Here is a 19,621-nt window from a genome sequence, read left to right as displayed (position 1 = left end):
ATTTAATTTTTCCTGTGTTCTGTGTGTTGTTTTTCACTATGACTTACTTTAGCGTCAGGCTGAGGTCTAATTTTAAACACAACTGTGTCTCTTGGATATTAATGTCGACGCAAATATCTGGCACAGTTTTTCAAGGTTATTTTGGCTCTTGAGGACATTGAATAGTCCTTACTAAAATTCAAGAGTATCTTGGCGAGCTATCTAGCTATTATGGTTAGGGAGATCGTTTAAATTTTTCACATTTTTGTATATTTTTAAATAAATCTTTATTGTACATTGTTATTATTAAATTCTCTCACTAGCATCCTAAATATTATTAAAATTTGGTTTTAAATGTAGAAAAAATGGCTTGTAGAGGTATTGGAATACTGAAATCATTTCCTTGTCATCTTTAAATAAGCAGATTTTAGCATGATAATGCAGTTAAAGTGTAATATTGATTTAAGGTATATTGTACAATGTATTAAACAATTCACATTAGAATATATGCTGCTAAAAGCATTTAAGTAGAATAAAACATGAAATAAGATGTATTTTAAAATAAATTATACTTATTAATAGTTTTCAGTCAAAAACCACTTTACAATGTGCCTTTTAAAAGTAAGTATTTTTGGAATGGAACTATATTGATGTATTCCAAGAAAAATTTAAAAGTAAACTGCAGTTGATAATTAAATGCTTTTGTGAGTTATATGATAGAATTGTTGTAAATTAAAGATACTAACAAGAGTATTTATCTTTTGTTGAGCAGGAATGTCAGAAAGAGAAAGACAGGTGATGAAGAAACTGAAAGAAGTTGTTGACAAGCAGAGAGATGAGATTCGTGCAAAAGACAGGGAACTGTCTTTGAAAAATGAAGACATCGAAGCAGTAAGTTTACTTTTGAGGACAGAATCTAAGCAAGTGGCTTACAATATCAAGACGAGCAAATTGTGGAGGCTTTTTAGCAAAGCATTTGTGTCAGCTTATGCATTTTCTAAGATATTATCAAAAACAGATTTGATTACTGGTAGTCTTTTTTTGCTTTCTTAGAAAGTGTGCATATATTCATTTTAATTATTTAAAATTCTTTCTAAAGCAGCATTTTTCCTGAAAAAGCTTCCAATAACTTTATCATGGACAATGGAAAGGTAGAGATCTTAAGACTAGTTCACTTACTAAGCATAAAAGGCTTCTGTATCTGGAACAGCCCAGAACACATTTTTGTATAACAGTCAGATTTTACAGAACAAATTGGCAGCACTGGATTTTATTCTTAATGATTTAAAACATATTTCACACACAAATATAGTCCTCCTTTAACTAAGCATTCTCTTTAGGTAAACACTTCTATCTAGGGCTCTTATTTTAATTTTGTTAGAAATTGCTCTGATAAATGATGACCAGGAACATACACATTGCAAACATACTGTGTTAACTTAAAGTCAAACTTAAATCAACTCACTGGCTTTTTCCTATTTAACTGGATTAATAATAATGAGAGAGAAACAGAGAGAGGTTGGGAGCACTGATACAACGCGTTGCTACACCCACCACACGACGAAAAACCTCAGGATCACGAATTAGGACCTGAGTGCAGCCGTGCAACGGGGCAACACCTCGGCATCATAAGTTTGAGTGGAACAGTGTGAGGTTACTGCACAGTGGCTGGAGTGCCAAACCTGCCACCAACCCCTTAGCTTTCCCTGCAAGTTGGAGATGCGGGTTAACGTCGTACCCAGAATGGAGCAGTAAATAATGATAATTCTCTTTATTTGCCATGTACTATTTTTTTGCATTAGGAACTTGTCATTTTTGCATACCCCAACTTACTCTTCAGAGACACACAGAGAGGGGGAGAGAGAAGCTTGGGGTCAGCTATTTATGTTCAGCACCCTTGGAGCAATTGTGAGTTAATGGCCTTCTCAGACTCTCAGGATTTGAACCAGAAATCTTCCAGTTACTAATACGGATGCTTTAGCCAAAACTGATCAAAAATGTCAACTTTTATTATTGTCGTAAATTACTTTATTTATTGAATCAAATTTAGTAATATGCTTTTTTTTATTTGTATTTTAAAATGTTAGAAACCTTTCATTTATAAAACACAAAAATCAGAATTCATAATTGAACAATGACCTAAAATATATATAATGATTATTAGATGCTGAGTAACAATGGGGAAATCCTACAAAAGTATTAAACTGAACCTGTGTCCATGAGTGCTACCCACTTCTTGTTTTATTTTATTTCAGTAGTTTCTGAAAAGTTATTGGCATTGTTTTGTTAAATCAAAGCATATGAATGTGCAATGAGATTTATTAAAACAAAAAAATTATATAATTTCAGCCTATATATATAACTTTATCAAAGCGCTAATGTAGTACTTTATTCAGTTATCACTACGTACAGTAGCTATCAAAGTGTTTCACTTTCTATTAAGAATTTAAGAGTAAACAAGGCAGAAAAAATATGCTGTACAAAAATATACTGTAATGCATCTCAAAACAAAAAAAAAAAAGCTTTCAGATGCTCTCGCCATTAAGGCACCTAATAAAATAAATAATGTGACCATTTGTAGATCTAGTCATAGTTAAATACTTGTTATTCTGTGTGCCTTAACACAAGTGTGTTAAACAGTTACATGAAAAAGAGTTAAGCCTCCTATTATTGGATGCTGCACAAATTGTTCTTCCTTTATTACCAATCCATTAATTAACCCACCAGTAATGCCTCTGGTGATGTCCTCTTAAGTTTGGTTTGTTCCTTTGAGGCTTTTTCCCCTGAACACATCTTGGCCAAGTGGTGTTACACAAGTGTGACATCAGGAGTAGAACGACAAAAGCAAAATAACTGTAACATTATAGAATATCAAACTGGACATATCTATATATGGTAGGAAGTATTATACTGTATTTTGTAGTATTAAAACTCCACGTTAAATGAGAGCTAAGAAGAGTAAGTGTGTCTTGCATCTAACTATGAACAAGCTTGGCGGGCAGAGCATCACACACTGATGAGGGAGTGTATTCAATAAATTGGAGGTCACAGAAATACAACATAAGTAATGGAATATTTGGTGAAGTTTTCTCTGTTAGTACAGATATTTAGATTATCATAGATTGATTCAGCAAGGTGGAAAAACTGTGTACCCATTATACCCAAGTACTTGGGGCAGGCAGCAGAGAGAAACAATTTTAAGTGTAGTAGTAAAATTGTGTAGTTTTGCCCACAGGACTGCTTTAATGTAATTATCATCATGGTCATGTCAAATCAAATTTTATTGAATTTGTCACAGACAATTATACTCCTAGTGAAATGCTTAGTTACAGAAGTTCAAGAAAAATATAAATATTATAAAATGCTGTGAGCAGGTCTGCCATAATAGAGACAACAATCAATGTAATTATAAGCTTGTTTTTTAGTCAAATTTCTAGTGACACTTTGGTATTATTATGATACACATTGACTTGTAAATATCAGCAAATTGGAAAAACAGTGACATTGTTAATAATTATGTATTTTTATTTATATTTCTTGGTGAGACATAACTGAAAAAAATGGCAAATTTCAAATGTTCTGATGTTTACCTTCAATTGTATATCTCTATATGATAAATACCAGCACAAAGCACTAAGGGAAAGGTTAGGACTAGAATAGCGACCTTGTTACTTACTGCCAAGCACCTTAGTTACAAGGCTACACTGCCCAGTAGTATATTAGGATAGCAAAAAAAATATATATATATTTTGGGCATGAGGGTCAGTAGGCTTTGTGCCCCAGGAACCAAGTTATCCAAAGTATTGTCTGACATTTCAGTAATTATTTACCGCTCTGATGCTAATCTTTCTGATCATAAAATAGGTCATTACAATAGCAATTGACGAGAAGAATTCATAATTAATTGCAGAATTACACTATGAGGGTTTCTCTAGAGTGACTCTTTTTCTTGCACGATTTTGCTCAAAAACTAACCAGCACATCGTCATCTCATAACAGACTTAAGTGTCGAGTTTGGTATTTTTCAGTCCAGCCGTTTTAGCTCTAGATCGTCCACAAGAAACTGTGACACACAGAGACCAATTGTGGAGATATCATGTTTTCAATGTCAGTGGACCACAAAATGTTGAGATTTGTCAAAAACTGGAGAATGTAAAGCTTTTGTTCCTCTCCCATAGATGATAGGCAAAGCAAAAAAAAACAGGAGTTTAATTTGGATTCCATTTGTTTTTCCAGTTACAGCAACAGCAGAATCGCTTGATGAAGATTAATCATGATCTCAGGCACAAGATTACTGTTGTGGAGGCACAGGGCAAGGCATTCATCGAGCAGAAGGTGGAATTAGAGGCGTACCTTCAAACCAGAGAACAGGAGATGGCAAGCCTTCGGACTGAATTGGTCAAATTAAGAGAAAAGGTGCAAGGAGAGATAAACCAGAATGGAGAGGAGCCCAAGGTAACAGCAGGAAAAATTGAGTATATTATTTTTGTATTTTTAAGGAAATGCAATTACCTAGGCAGATGGAAGATGTGTAAAATGAAAATACTAAATGAAGTAAAATGTATTTGATTTCTTCACCTGACAATTAAGTCCCCAACATTGTAAATCGACTACCATGGTGCTTGCATTACTTTGACTCCTTTACAAGGGGTGCTGCCTGTTAAATGTTTTAAAACAACATGCCTTTGCTGATGCAAACTGAATCCACAAACTGTGCATCCAAGAAAACAACACAGTAAAGTCCATTTACCACACACCAAGTGCTACTACATTGTATGGGCACTTTTAAATTAAATCAGTCCTTTGCATTCTGTACCTCTTTCCACCATTATATCCTACAACCTCAGATATTTAGTTGGAATTGATGCCAATTTTCTTTATAAGCAAAAGTTTGTTTTATGTATTGTATATTATTGAGTATCTTAGGTTTGAGTGTTTCATTTGTAATGTATGGAGTGTTTTTTTTAGTTTATAACCAGCATTAAGTAGTACTAGGGTGTTGTACCAGGTTAGCCATTATGACTGAAGTGAGAAGTCAAGAAAAATGACCCTTTTATTGGCTAACTAGAAAGATTACAATATGCAGGCTGTCGAAGCAACTCGGGACCCTTCTAAGATGACTCACTTCCATGTTTTCCGACGCTGTTCCTGTCCTAGTGTGTATATAAACACCTGAACTTCAGTTTCTGTATCACATCTCACCTGAAGAAGGGGCTTGAGTTGCCTCAACAGTCCTGCAAATTGTAATCTTTCTAGTTAGCCAATAAAAGGGGTCATTTTGCTTAACTGCTCGCCAGCATTAAGAATTATTTCAATTGTTATCACACTACATATTTTTTTTTTATAAATTTTATTGTAATCATTCCATACAAATATGTCAATTTTTACAAAAAATAGGATTGAAAACACTACATATTTTATTTAGTAGCTTGCCAAGTAGTCAATGTATGTATGGAGTAACCAAAATGTTCTGCCCATGGCTTAATTTGTATTCAGAGAAAAGTAAATCAAGGAGCTTCAGTGAGGAGGACCATGTCTTTTGTTAGTTGGATTTCTACATGTATGTGTGACAATCAAATGCCAATAATAACGGGGATATTTTTAGAAAAGAGGTTTTAGTACTTTATAGGATTAGTTTAAAACATCAAGTGGATGTAAAACTTGTTGCAGTGTCTCTCTTTGTTCTCGTCATTTTAACACCAGTGTACATTGTAGGTTGTTAATATTTGGCAGATGAGCTAACCTTCTTCTTTAAACTGTCAGCATGCTTCTGATTGTATTGGTAAGACTCCTGAAGGTAGCAAGCAGAAAATGTAATGATCTAAACTATAAATATATCATTTGTGCGACTGTGCATTGCAGTTTTTAAAATATTTGCAGCCACCACTGTTGACATTTAGCATGAAGACCATGTCATTTTCATGAATCCTAGACCACTGCGCCAGAGCCGATGGAACAAGTATCTGTGTTGCCTCCCCTCACAGAGGAAGAGGAGGATGATAATCAGAGTGAGGCAGAGGAGGAAGAGGTTTTGTGGGTAAAATAATATTGCTTACCGGATGAATATTTTATAACAAATATTAATATTCAGCTTGAAAATGAAAAACAATGTCATGCACAGCTTTTTTTTTTTTCTCACAAGATTTTCATCTTTTTTGTTTATAAACCTTTGCTTGCTGCTTGCTCGTGTTTTTTAAAGCAGTGCTTTTAATTTGTTAAATAGCTTTACTTGTTCTTTGCCGTTGAACAGCATGGTTTTAATTCTGAGGAATTTGTACGTAAATTAACTGATTCAACCAAAAAAGTGATTTGGATGTACAGCATTTTTACCAACAATATATTGACTTCTTATAAATGTATAAAATCATTGGTAATTTTTAATACATTTAAATGAACATTTTAATTGTAAATTATAAAAAATAATACCTTTTCACGAATTAGGAAGAGCCAGAGGTCATGCTGAGCATCTAAAGCAACACCCCATTTACCAGACTAAACTCTTCACTTATACTGCAGATAAAAAATATTTAAGTAGTTATTATTAATATAAATTTAAACTGGTGCAACACTCAAAAGTAGTAACACATTTTTAATACAACCTGCTCTTATTAAAAGAAACAACTTCTAAGTAACTGAATGAAAGTGGGAATTTCATGTTTATTATGACAAAAGCATTTGTGTTATCTCCATTCTTGTAAAAGTATTGTCATATGTGTAGTTTGTATTACACTTTACAAATGGGATGCATCACACAGCGTAAGTGCTACATTCAGAAATGCACAACTACTTAGATTATGATGGAGGAGACATCACGACAACCCAGCCATTAGCTAACCTAACAAGCTTGATGGACTAAAATGGCCTAATTTTATTAAATGTCTTATGTTCTTTAGTGAAACTGCAATATTTAGTTTGCCTGCAATTATAAAATGACTTCTGAGCACGCAACATTTTTCTTTCCAGTTGGACTTCCTTTTTGTAATCATACTTGACTCTGAGACACTTTAGATATATACAGTACTCATTACCCCCAAATAAAAGCTAGTGACACAGATGCCACGTCTTAAACAATGTGGCCTGTCCAGGTTCTTGTTCTACAATGCATCATAAAACATTTTTAAATAAACGGTTAGTACAAAAAAAAAGAGGTCACTGAGACAGAGTCATTACAGATGCATGGCTTTCATCACAGATATTTTTCCATTAGTGTCAACTTCAAGTTGAATTACTTGGAAATCACCATTTGAATTTTTTTAAACATATGCATATTGTCTTTCTATGAAAATGCTGAAAATATTTACAAGCCCTATTTTATCAATATTTTAAATAAATACACTCTAAAAATAAATAAAGTCAGGTTTACACTTGGAAACAAATAAATTGCAATAAAAAGGTGGCTAAGGAATACACATCATGCCTGCTAGTTCAGAGGTGTTCAGAAAATCCTGTGGCAAGCTGAATTTAGGAGATGATGTTGGAGGCGTTGAAATGTAAAAGAGGGAGTGTGGCATGGCCAGTGATAAGTGACTGGCACGACTGCAGTGATAAAGGGCATGTTTTTCTGTCTTGGTGTTTAAAAAATTGCATTACAGTTGTGGTCAGATAACTTTACTAATCATACTATAGACTTTTACAGATTTGCAGACCCTGAGTGATCCACTGCTTTATCTTTATTTATTTAATTTGCAGTAAGTTTTCTTTTACTTATCTAAAAAAGGGGTATGGTGATGCTTTATTGTATTTTTTCTCTTTTGTAATGTATCTATGCCCTTGCATTTTTTTGGGAAACAATGACTTCTAAGATTTCCTAATATGTACCTACAGTTTTATTTGGTGCCATTCTCAGCAATACAATTTTACATCTCAGCATTTATCATTTATTATTTGTTAGGTTTTAATTTGTTTTTCAGTTTGTGAAATAATCATTTTATTTACAGCATGAGATGTCATGGTGGTGTAGTGATTGGCACTGAACCCTCACAGCTTTCAAATGTCAGCCTTGGTGTTGTTTGTGGAGCTTAGATGTTCTCTCTCATGTTTATGTGCATTGTGACTGTAGTATGAGGGAGTGTAGGAACCCTGCCCAAGGCTGATGGAATGAGTTTCACTTTCCTAAGGACCTAGTCAGAAAAAAAAGATGCAGAATTCATGTAACTCTGAGCAAAAATAATCCCAAGTTGTAAGCCAATGTAATTTTTTGGAAGTAAACAGAAATGAGCCACACTGGCAAATCAGTAATGTGATTTTAATTGATAATTGTGAAGTTCAAATACATCTGTAAATCCTTAGACTGATGTTGCAGAAAGCAAATGAAAAACTGAGGGCAAACTTTTTCAATTACAATAGACAAGCATGCATGTAAAAGCATGGCTTTTATTCAATAAAGTGGCAGGTACATTGGCTTTACATACTCGAGCATGTAAACCATAAATTATTTAAATGCTATCTCAAATACTGCAGAACAACGGCTAGAAATACATGTGTTTAGAAAACTTAGTTCACCAGTTTTCTCAGTCTTTAGTAGGAACAACGTCTTTGCACGTAGAATTGAAAGTAATTTAATGGAGGATGCAAAGCTCACTCTGATCACAGCTTCAGACTATTGTACGTTATCATTCTGACATTCTGTAATTTTCCCATAATTTACCTAATCATGCATAGTAAATTGTGGGCTGTATTTATAAAACTTGTCATAAACGTTGAATACAGTCTAGATCATTGCTTTTCCTCTAATTACCATATCAAATCAAGGTTTATTTATCATATACAACTTATGTATACATATAGCAGTGTAACAAAAGAAGGCCTAAGATTGGTTATTGTGCTGGAATGAAGGGTTTTCTTTTTGTTTAGCTTCAATTACATGATGAGAAAACTGCAGGAAATATTAACTAATACGTTCACAGTTCATAATTTCTTTTTATCCTTACCTTTTTAATCTAATCTTTAATAAGTTCAATAATATTTTCAAAAAGTACAGATGTGTGAATTTTACTAATCCAAATTGAGTGCGATTTTACGTTCATTATCATGAGACTGTTTTTTTTCAGTTTATTGTACTAGTCTCATGAGTCCTGATTATGGGATTAAATTGAAATCACAAATTGTAGATATTTGGTAACTCTTTTGTGAATATTGTTTAATCTAAGTACAGTACTGCTCACTGACTGCCTAGATTCATCTTAGATCAGTAACAGTAGAAAGCAATTAAAACTTTATCAAGTTACAGTGAATAATCATTTAAAATGCATGTATAGATATATAAAAAAAATTTAATTGCCCGAATTTATTCATGACCAAGTTTATCTTTTAAAACTGAAAGCATGGTGTGTTTGCCAGTTTGTGAATTGGTGTCATTTGTTGTGCTAAGCACACTTCACTCAAAGGTTTAGGGTGAAGTGAAATAAACATTTTTAATACTTACTATCTATTTTGTTCCATTAAGTAAACTAACAATACAGCTTAAAGGGTGCATATTAGTATTAAACAGGCTGTATATTTTTCATGCCTGATGTGGTTTTGTAAATTGGAAGAAGCAAATTAAGAACAAATGAAGTAAATATTCTCTGCATCATCTCTTACGAACATTTTTCCAAAAATGTTTTTAATTGTTGATCTTATTTGAAAGTATAAATCATGGTAACTTTTTTCCCATTTGAATATAGTTGGGGGAAAAAAACACACACACATCAGGAATGAAGTAAAAATTCAGAAAATATTAAGAATTGCCTAAAATGTAAGATGCTTCATTTATTTTAGGAGGAGCCTGTAGCCGAAGAGGATTTAATCACCTCAGAGAAGATGTTAGTAGATCTCAAAGATCCAAACAGACCACGTTTCACTCTACAGGAGCTCCGGGATGTTCTGCATGAAAGGAATGAGCTGAAATCCAAAGTTTTTATGTTACAAGAGGAGTTAGCGTATTATAAAAGGTATGCAAGTAATCGGCAGTGCTGCACATCTCACCTTTAGGATTACTTTATCATGGTATGACTTTTGACAGAATTGTCCTTTTTTACATTTGAAACAGTGAAGAAAATGAAGAAGAGAATGGACCCGCTACACCTGCACCACCACCACCACAATCCTTGCAGCCTAAAACTGCTACCCAGCCGGAGTCGGGAATCAAAAGACTGTAAGTGCTGTTACATCCCTGATTTACTCACAGCTTAAAGCATTACTATTTGCTGCCACTGCTTCTTACTGATAGCATGTCCACTGTGAAAGGCTGTGTGGCCTTTCCATCTGATTTAGGAATATATGAATTGTGCTGCAATGTTGACAGCTGCAAACACATAAGATTGGAATAAACAGTAATCCTTTTGAGTAAAACATTATTATTAGATTCTAAAATGTACTATTTATTCAGTATTAATTACAATAATTTTCTTCTGATGTCAATTTAGGCTGTTCATGTTCATGCTATGTCATTTATGACGTTTCTAAATTAAATGTATATCATCCTGTTAAAGAGTCTGGTATACAAGGAAACAATAGTAAATGAGAAAGCAACAACGTTACTCACATTACATAGTAAATCAAGTTGGCAAAAGCTTCCATTGTGTAAACGTCTAAGTTATAATGTAGCATGTTGTTTTCAAGTATAGTCCTACTTACCTGGCTGGAGCACATTCAAATGACTTTCAGTAGCCTGGCCTCCCTTTTTTAAATCAGTGTCACGTCTTCCCTCTTTTTACTTGAGAACTGGAAAGACTACAAATTTATCGTCTTAAATAAACAGTATATTAAATTTTAATTAAGCACAGAACGTGTTTCTCAATCATAAGCCTCAACTCCTTTCCTTCATTATTAGCTTTGGGGGGTGTCTAAATAGCGCAAAGCCCTCATCCCATTCCCCCTTATTGTCTTCATACTAAAGTGTAATACTGCTGCCTGTAAAGTTAATGCACAGTCTAACTAAATGAACAAACAATTGGTTTTTGCTTGTGGTTTAAGTCCCTTGACTTCAGTTTTCTGAGTGAGATTGATTTGTACATAAAACAACTTCACATAAAGCAGAAATAACCAAATATTATTGTCAGCGCTACCTCAGAGCACATTTTATTATCTCGCAGCTCAATATTAGCCCAAAATTACACTCCTCAAAACAAGTGACAATGGGGAAAAAATAGCAATTAGGTTGACTTTTAATCATGATATAATTTCTTAAAACAATAGTCTGGTACAACTGGAACAATGGCAAGTTTATTGTCTGCAGCTCAGTAGTTGACTCTTCCATTCTGTGCTGGCGACTTGCTTCAGAGAAAACATTTGAAGGCTCAGCGACTTCCTACACAAGACAGCACTCAGATGTAATAAACAGTTTGTGAACGAATGACGCAGCAAATAGCTTTCCCTCTGCCTCATTTCAATAATCTTATTCAAATATTATTTATAGAATTAGCCCAATAAATGATTTCATTCCATATACTTCCCTCTCTTTGTCTGTAGTCAGAACATTCTTGGCCAGTCTTTCAGCTGTATCTTGTTTTAAACTTTGTCACTTAATCTTTTTATTTGGCAAAAGGGCCTTGTCTCATTAATGATGTCAGATATTTTTAGTATAAGATAGATTGGGCAGAAAAGTTTTCTGTTAATATGTAAAAATGGGCAAAAATAAATACATCACAAATGTGTGCATAACAATTAATAGTATAAATGACTGTAATACACTAGTTATTAATTACAGAAGAGACTGTTGAAGATAGAAAACTGTGTTAATCTGTCTATGTTCGATTAACATCAAATTAAACAGTTGATTGGAATGAAACCCAGTAGCTACTGTGGCTCTCTACCATCCAGGACCATAATATCACCCCCCTAATTTATAAAAGAAGTAGGTAACCTGTGGCCTATTAGATTGGTGTGGCTGTTGATTAATTTTATCGAGGCTGCAACAGTATTTCTTGGGGAAGCAAGTATGATTTGTTATTTTTACCTTTTGTAATATGATATGATGAAAGGAATGTAAAAATACAATATCTGGTATACAGTCTTTTGTTTAGAAGAACACACACTAAAATCACTCTCTTATGAGCCACCTAAGCAAGTGAAACTGCAAGTGTAACACACGTGTTGAGATGTTTTTCATAACGGAGTGTAACCTCTTCGCCCTTCCTCTACCTACCCTGAACTGCCCATGTTACAGAAGCCTTCCCCATCCTGCCACTAGCAGATGCTCAGGGTTGAAGATGGATTTTGTCTGATGGTTGTTTTTTCCTCCAGCAAGTCCATTTCTAAAATGTGGAGTGTGCCGTACATCATTTTGTACACAACCGTGTCATATCGTCTCATCATTCTTGAAGAAGAAGAAGAATGCATTGAATCTCAACATTGGATGTTACACTCGAAGTAAATTAATAAAAAATAACTATTTTCTGTGAAAATGGAATATAAACTTTATCATTAATATCAGAATTCTCAATACTCCTTGGAAAAAATTAATAAAGGCCTATAAAAGCCCTGCAGCATGAAGAGTATCTCGTATCATTTACTTCAGTGTTGTGTACTGACAAAAATAAAGCAATTTGATATCAAATGAACAAAGACAGGAAGAAGACAGAGTAATACAAGTATGGTAAACAATTTACGGTAAAAACAAAATGACGCCTCATTTACCTTTACTAAGTGCAGACAGTTCTTGGCACAAGAACTTGATTTGTGTCATAAATATTCTGTAGCCTCTACTAAGAGACCCATTTTGACTCTTGATAAGTAATATGAATATTGCTGTGAACAGTTCTATACAGAATATCCCATATGAAAAATATTTGTAAAATTGATAAAAAATATTATCATGATAAAAAAAACACATTTTCCCCCCTACATGTAAATACATGGGGGCTTTTGCTGTATGTTTGTCCATGCCCCATAATATTTAATGGGTTAAAGGTCAATGGGAAATCAACCCTTGTGCAGGAATAACAGAATGAGACTATATAAAGATTATCTCATGATTGTATATTAAATACATCATATTAAACTCCTTAATGTTATGTTTACCCCAGGAAAAACGAGACAAAAACTTTTTTTTTCCCAACAGGAAATACTGTTATGTGTAGCACACAGTGAAAAGGCATGTCTAATGTCTACTGCTGTACTGCTGTAGATTTAGTACACATATTGTGTGATAAATTTTGAGACAGTCATCAATGCACAGCCTGACGTCATAACAGGACAGTAGAGACATGTTTCTTTGCACACTTTTCTTTTCATACTTTTTCTGTTGCTCACGTATGAGAGGGTAGAATGACAGTGCCCAACCTGCACGATCAAGCACTCCTTGTGTTAATGCAGCCTACCACAGCGCAAGAAGGCTTAGTGGGGTCCGCATTTCCCCTCATACGACCATTAACAGTTGCTGCATTATTAACAGTGCTTAGGGGGCTAACGTCTGGCTTCTCCTTGCATTGGATTGCAATTACTTGGCTTTTTTTGTCACGCAGCTACTGTAGCACCACATTCAAGCTCCACACAACTGAATTCAATGGGAATATCATATCCGTACCACGCATCAGTTTCACGAACAGTGTCAAATCTGTTAACCAACTCGCACTCTCATCAATATCATTGGATTCGAGTAGTGGTTCAGTTTCAGTTTGTTCTAAAACTGCTTACAGTTTTCTTTTGTGGTGCTTTTTTTTGAGGCTCCACCCTACTCATGAATATTGTGAATTACCATAAAGTACAAAAGGCATTGAAATATTGATGCTTTTTTAGTGCATGATGTTATATCAACCACTTGGTGGCAACAGAACAGTGTCACGAGTGTCATTTGGGCTTAACACTATAAATCATATCATTACACGTCACCACAAGCCTAACTCGAGTTTAACCATAATTGCATAGAATTCCAAGCCTAACACACACTTGGGGTTAACACCAAGAAGCTTAATAAAGTAATTTATTGTGGGTGGCAAATTAGCCATCAGAGTATGTTGTGTTATCATAAAACTGTTTAACTCGCATCTTACGGTATGCTACTTTGTATACAATAATATGGAAGGTTGTTGGGAAGAACGACTGTCTTTGACTCGAAAAGTTAAAATTTATTTTAAACAAACAAGGTGAATGAGTTTCCTGCAGCAGTGGTATTTTTACAATTGACAACACTAAGCTTTGACCTACCGGTCTTGGGATCAGTTCTTCAGCGTCCTAAATGTTCTCAATTCTTCTTTCTTCCCTCAGTGCTCAGTGCCATCTTAAACACAGTAACTTTCTTATATTTACCTTATGGTCAGTCTGCCTTCTCTTCATTGTGGTGTTGTTGTATCAGGTAAAGCAAAAGTGCCGATGCTTGACAACTCCATGCCTTCATGACTTCTTCACTCCTACTGTATTGAGCCCATGCATGCCCTTGTTTGTTGGTTGTGCTACAGTGGTTGTAGATGCAGCATGACATACTGACCAAATCTTAACTGTTATTAAAATTCAATGGCAGGCGTTTTCATTGGATAAAACAACTTTGCATCCAAAAGGGCTTCATATTTTTCCCCGTGTACTAACTGGATCCTGTCAGCTCTTAGTGTTAATAAACTATACAAAGTTAAAACACATTAAGTTACTCTGCTGTACATTTCTTTTGAAAAAAGTGAAGTTGAGTATACTATGGAATATTATCTGCTATAATGACATTTTGATAGGTTTCAAAAACATGATCATCTCCTTAAAAAAGTTCTGGAGACCATTAATTAAACAGTTTAGACAAAGAAGTGTATGAACATCAAAAGGGTTACAAAACAGGCTAAAATATAAGAACACAGCATCCAAGGGGCCAGTGGAGTTATCAAATCATCTTAACTTGCAGATTCTCTTCCTAATGGACCAATGTTTGCACGTAGAACGCATTTTCTTTGCACTCCTACACATACAAGCATGCAGCGTGTGATGAGATTTTGCTTTGATCATTTATATTGTCCTTTAGCTATAAATATTTTACAGGAAGGTTTGCTTGTTTTTCTGAGAGTGACACCTGGCAAGCAAGGCGATTAACACATAAATTAACGTGCAGTGTAAGATTACAGTGCACGCTTGGTAATGTTACAGGTAAAAACCATGGAGAGAAACAAACACCAATATGTCAGAACTAATTAAACTGCTTTTATAAAAAGCTGCATTGTGTATAGCAGTATGTTTTCTGTAAACCTCCATGTTAACACATTTTTCATATTTTATTCTATATTGCTCATTACTGAATTAAGCAGAGCACAATCATAGGGTTTAAAAGAGGAGTCTGCATTTGAACACATTCTGTAGCTTTCAGGTTTATGCCATTCAGACCGTGTCAACAGTTCCATTGTATTTCTTATCACTTAGGGGCCAATTAAATTCAGTTCCTTGTTAGATTAGGAAAGCTTTTACATTAACTCACTGGTTACTGTTCATCAACCCATGGATCAAAGTGCTAAACATTTTAAAGTATAATTGCTATAGCAAAATTTGTACACATATTAACTCTAATTAAAATGATGTTGCTTCAACACAACTGCTGTTAGATTGATTACATCAGTATAGCACAACAAATCTAAGTTCATATTAAATATCAAACTTGCGTACCTTCTGAAATAACAGGAATACAAGGTGAGTCAAAGTTATGTTAACACTTAATGGTACAGTTAGTTATGTATATACTTATATACAATTGTTGTGCCACTGATGGCAAACAGAATGAGACATTCCACTAAGTCATCTTGCACATATGAAGTATGTTTTGTGAGTGAATTGTTTCTGCCATTCAAATGTTAACATAATTTTGACTCGCCCTGTATAAGACATCTAATAGATTTTAGTTGGTTTTCATCTTACTAATTATATAAAACCTCCAAATATGGTCCAGGCCCGTCTCCGGATTTCCTTGCCTACTCTTGCCCTTGGGTGGGATCCTCCCAGTTTATTGGATCCTTTAATCAACAACATCCTGCAAAGTCATTACACGGTTTAATTCAAAGTGAAAGCAAATAATCGGAATGCTAGTAATGAAATGTTCTGTTTTGAGACTGCCTTTCACACCCAGCTGCCTAAAGTTACGTATGCAGAAATTTATTGGGTTCTTTCTGAATTGCATCTCTGTATGCTGCTGGGTCAAGCAGAACGGTTATTAAATCCACAAATAATATGAAATATTTTGACATAAAGGTTTGCTGTTTATTTCTTTATGAATGTAAAACAATCTTCCTGCCATATTCTACAGATACTTTGAAAGCAAATGCATGGCTATGTAAATTGCTTTAACTGCACCTTGTCTTAGGCTGAATTTTCAAGAGGTTTTACTAAAGACACCTTTTGTGCTTTACTTAATCTTTATGGACTTACTATGTAATACATGACAGTGAAATATTACAGATGGAGGCATTTGAAATGGTAGGGTGGGGAGGAGGTGTAAACAATGGTATTATATGTCAAAGTGGTTCTTCCTGCTTCTAGTTATAGCATGTTAAAAGGAAACAAATGTCAAAAGCAATACTTCAGCATTTTACAAAATACAATTTGTTTTGCTGTCTTTTATGAGAAATGTTGTTTTGTGTTTAAATGCTTTCTAAAATCGGAATGATTAAAATTAAAATTACATTTTGTTTGCATAGGGCAAAATAAGACTTAGAGCATGCTGGGTGGGGACGCGGTTATCCTAACAAAACAAGGCCATAAGATAAGTATTCCTGACAGTGGTCTTTGTCATGTTTGTCAGCTGTCTATTCGATGGTATGGTCATGAACGTGAACCTTAGTGGAGGCGACAAAAGCCTGCAGATCCCTGGGTGCTGTTGCACACCTTAGCCTGGTACAGGCACTCCTCAGACCACTGCCTCCCACTCTTATGTTTATCCATTCATACAGTACAACTGTAGTTTTGATTCCAAGTCTGAGACCTTCACACCTCATTTGATTCTGGCAGATATGGTCATTTCTGTTTTCTGGAATATCTTTTTGATTATAGCATGATATGCCTTGAGAACCAGTATGCTGGAAACTTCACTAAAAGTTACTTTTAAGTTTTGTTAGCTAAACCCTAGATCCAGCCTGTTGTTTAATCTGAGATGATTGAATCAGCTAAACCTAATAATTAATTTAACAGACCTGAGTATACTAGGTTGTGAAGAACTGAGGTCGATGTGTGGCACACTCAAGAGTGAGAAGAAAATAAATGCAGACATGGTGTGGAGGTGATAGGCGTTCTGCTGAGGAGAAACAGACTAAGAAGGTTTGGAAATGTGGAGCAAAAGGCAGAGGGTCATTTGGTGGAGAGGATAAGGCACAGAGAGGGCATATGAAACTAATGGGGATCTCACCTCAAAAGATTTCCAAGAAAAAGATTTGGGGGGAAACTGGGTAAACCAGGAACATGGTCATTAATAATAATAATAATTCATTACACATTAGGATGATATTGATAAACTGCTTTTGAATCCAAACAAATAAAATAAGCACCACTCTTTCTTTCCCTCAGATTTGCCTCTACATGCGTGAAACAATCTGACCAAACTCACTAAGACATATCCCAGTCTATTATGCATATTTTAATTGTTCACTTATTTCCTATAATGCTACATTCCATTTACCTCGGTTATCAGAGCTGGGCATGACATCACGCCTGAGTTGATGACGTTCCAGTTAAAACATTTGGAAAACCAATATGGACACCTCCAGTAACACTGCTGTTGTGCTCTTTTGGAATACAGACAACTACTGAACGATGCATTATGCCGTATTCTGCACAACTAAACACCACAGCAACAGGTCCACACACAGAGACTGGATGGTACTGATTTAATGAGAACCAAATAGACAGACTTGCTAGTGAACAGTGCAGTACTACGGTGGTCATTTCTGTTGATGCATGGTGCAGCCATCTTGGATTGTGAGGTCTGGGGGTGATGAGGCTCTCGCCACTTAACTAGTAGGAAATCTGAATTGTCGGGGTGTTTATAAATACCAACTTCCCAGTTCAAATAGACTGCATCATTGTATTGTCGGTCAGATTAGAAATATTCTGCAAATAATAATTATAAAGACAAATGGAAACTACATGAGTAAGAAAACACTTATTATTATATTTCTGTGTCCTAGTGAGGGTTGTAACAGGCTAAGCAGAGCAGGTTGGAATTCTCTGGTTTATTTCCCTATGGCAGGGGTCTCCAGCTCCTGTCCTGGAGAGATACTGTGGCTGCAAGTTTTCATTCTAACTTTTCTTAATTAGTGACCATTTTTTGCTGCTAATTCACTATTTATTATTATTTTAATTGACTTTTCTTGAGACTCTGACCGCTGAATTGATTCTTTTTTCCCTAAACATATATTTGATGTGAAGTGAGCCCACAGATGAGCAACTAAGTTGGGGCCTCAAACTCCAACCAACTTCACGTCATTCAGTTTGTTAATCTGAAGCCAATTCTCGTTGCTAATTAAACTCGTTATTTAATTCCATGGTGCTCATTCTGCCGTGGCAGACATTTCCAAAACTTTATTTTCTTTTTTAAGAACGCTGGCTGTCAAAAGGTTTTGTGGACCTCAGCAGATCAACATTACTGAGGCCTTCGCCTTTCTTTATTTTCAGTTATTGTGTGATGGACGCAGGTTGTTGTTTATGTGTTGGTTCATTTTGTGTCTTAATATTGTTTGGTTGCTAATTAAGGAAAGAAAGAAATAATTCAGTGGCCTGAGTCTTAAGTTGTGCATCAATTAAAATTAAGGCAAAGAGTTCATTAGCAGCAAAATCTGGTCACTAATTAAGAAAAGGGTTAGAATGAAAACCTGCAGCCACAGTAGCTCTCCAGGATGGGAGTTGGAGACCCCTGCCCTATGGTCTGGCACTTGGAGAGATAAACCAGCTTAGATAACAGCAAGAAGGCATTCTTTTTAAAGTCTGAAAGCATCTCACATGGCTCCTCACTATCCAGCAAATCTGTGATTCTCCTCACTGTTATGGAGATTTAACATGAGATTCTTGTTTTTGCTACTCTCCTTTTTTCACTCACTACCCAAAGCTTTCAGTTCTGGGTTAAAATGTGGCCATGGACTTGCTTGTTAATAAGGAGCTTCATCCATGGATTCTGCAAGTTTTTTTTTTTTACCACCGTTGTACAGTGCCTGTAATATTGCACTTGCTTTTACCTTTGTTTGTGAAGAAAGCCCCCACAATATGTACGCCTCTAGTGCCTCACCACACGTGTGTAAAAGTAAATGCCGTTTTCCAAAGCAAGTCATTTTGAAAGTGCTGACTCCTGTCTTAGTCATGTTAAATGTGGTTACAAACTAACCAGTCAGATGAGGTCAAGAAGGCAGCATTCACCGGCAGCTGAGATTCAAGCAGGCCCTCCAATCTGGAAAGCCTCCAGACTTCAGTTGTGCCTTGAAATCCTGTTCATGAAAAATTGTAAACAGGAAAGGAGAGGAGACACAGACTTGGGAGGGCAACTTCTGTTTTAAATGCTTCAGAATTCATGCCAAGAATTCATATGCAGGTGCCAGTTTGCACACAGAGACTGCCCAAGAGATCTGTATATTTCTAGCCCCTCCAACAACAGACCAAAGGGTATTCTGTCATAAGCTTTGTTTTAGTTCACATGAATGAAGTGACAAAGAGTGGAAAACCAAGGTATAATCTAACAGTAATCAGGACACAGTTACGTAGCCAAGTTTAAATATAG

At 35.2% G+C, this 19,621-nt stretch overlaps 1 protein-coding gene across 4 annotated transcripts in view; it reads left to right on the top strand.

Annotated features, from left to right (window-relative positions):
• rilpl1 (Rab interacting lysosomal protein-like 1) overlaps positions 1-19,621 on the top strand; it is a 36,881-nt gene that overhangs the window by 8,291 nt on the left and 8,969 nt on the right. For 3 of the 4 annotated variants that reach the window (XM_039772006.1, XM_039772007.1, XM_039772008.1), the window contains exons 3-7: positions 752-870; positions 4,216-4,434; positions 5,912-6,016; positions 9,739-9,911; positions 10,010-10,114. In XM_039772006.1, coding sequence (XP_039627940.1) covers positions 752-870; positions 4,216-4,434; positions 5,912-6,016; positions 9,739-9,911; positions 10,010-10,114 — 721 coding nt within the window. The remainder of the gene's footprint in view (positions 1-751; positions 871-4,215; positions 4,435-5,911; positions 6,017-9,738; positions 9,912-10,009; positions 10,115-19,621) is intronic. The other variant, XM_039772009.1, reaches the window with a different exon arrangement.

Source organism: Polypterus senegalus, chromosome 12 (genome assembly GCF_016835505.1).
Source record: "Polypterus senegalus isolate Bchr_013 chromosome 12, ASM1683550v1, whole genome shotgun sequence".
In the NCBI taxonomy this organism is placed as follows: domain Eukaryota; kingdom Metazoa; phylum Chordata; class Cladistia; order Polypteriformes; family Polypteridae; genus Polypterus; species Polypterus senegalus.
The sequence above is the reverse complement of the archived record's forward strand: the minus strand, read 5'-3'. Positions and strand labels throughout refer to the sequence as shown.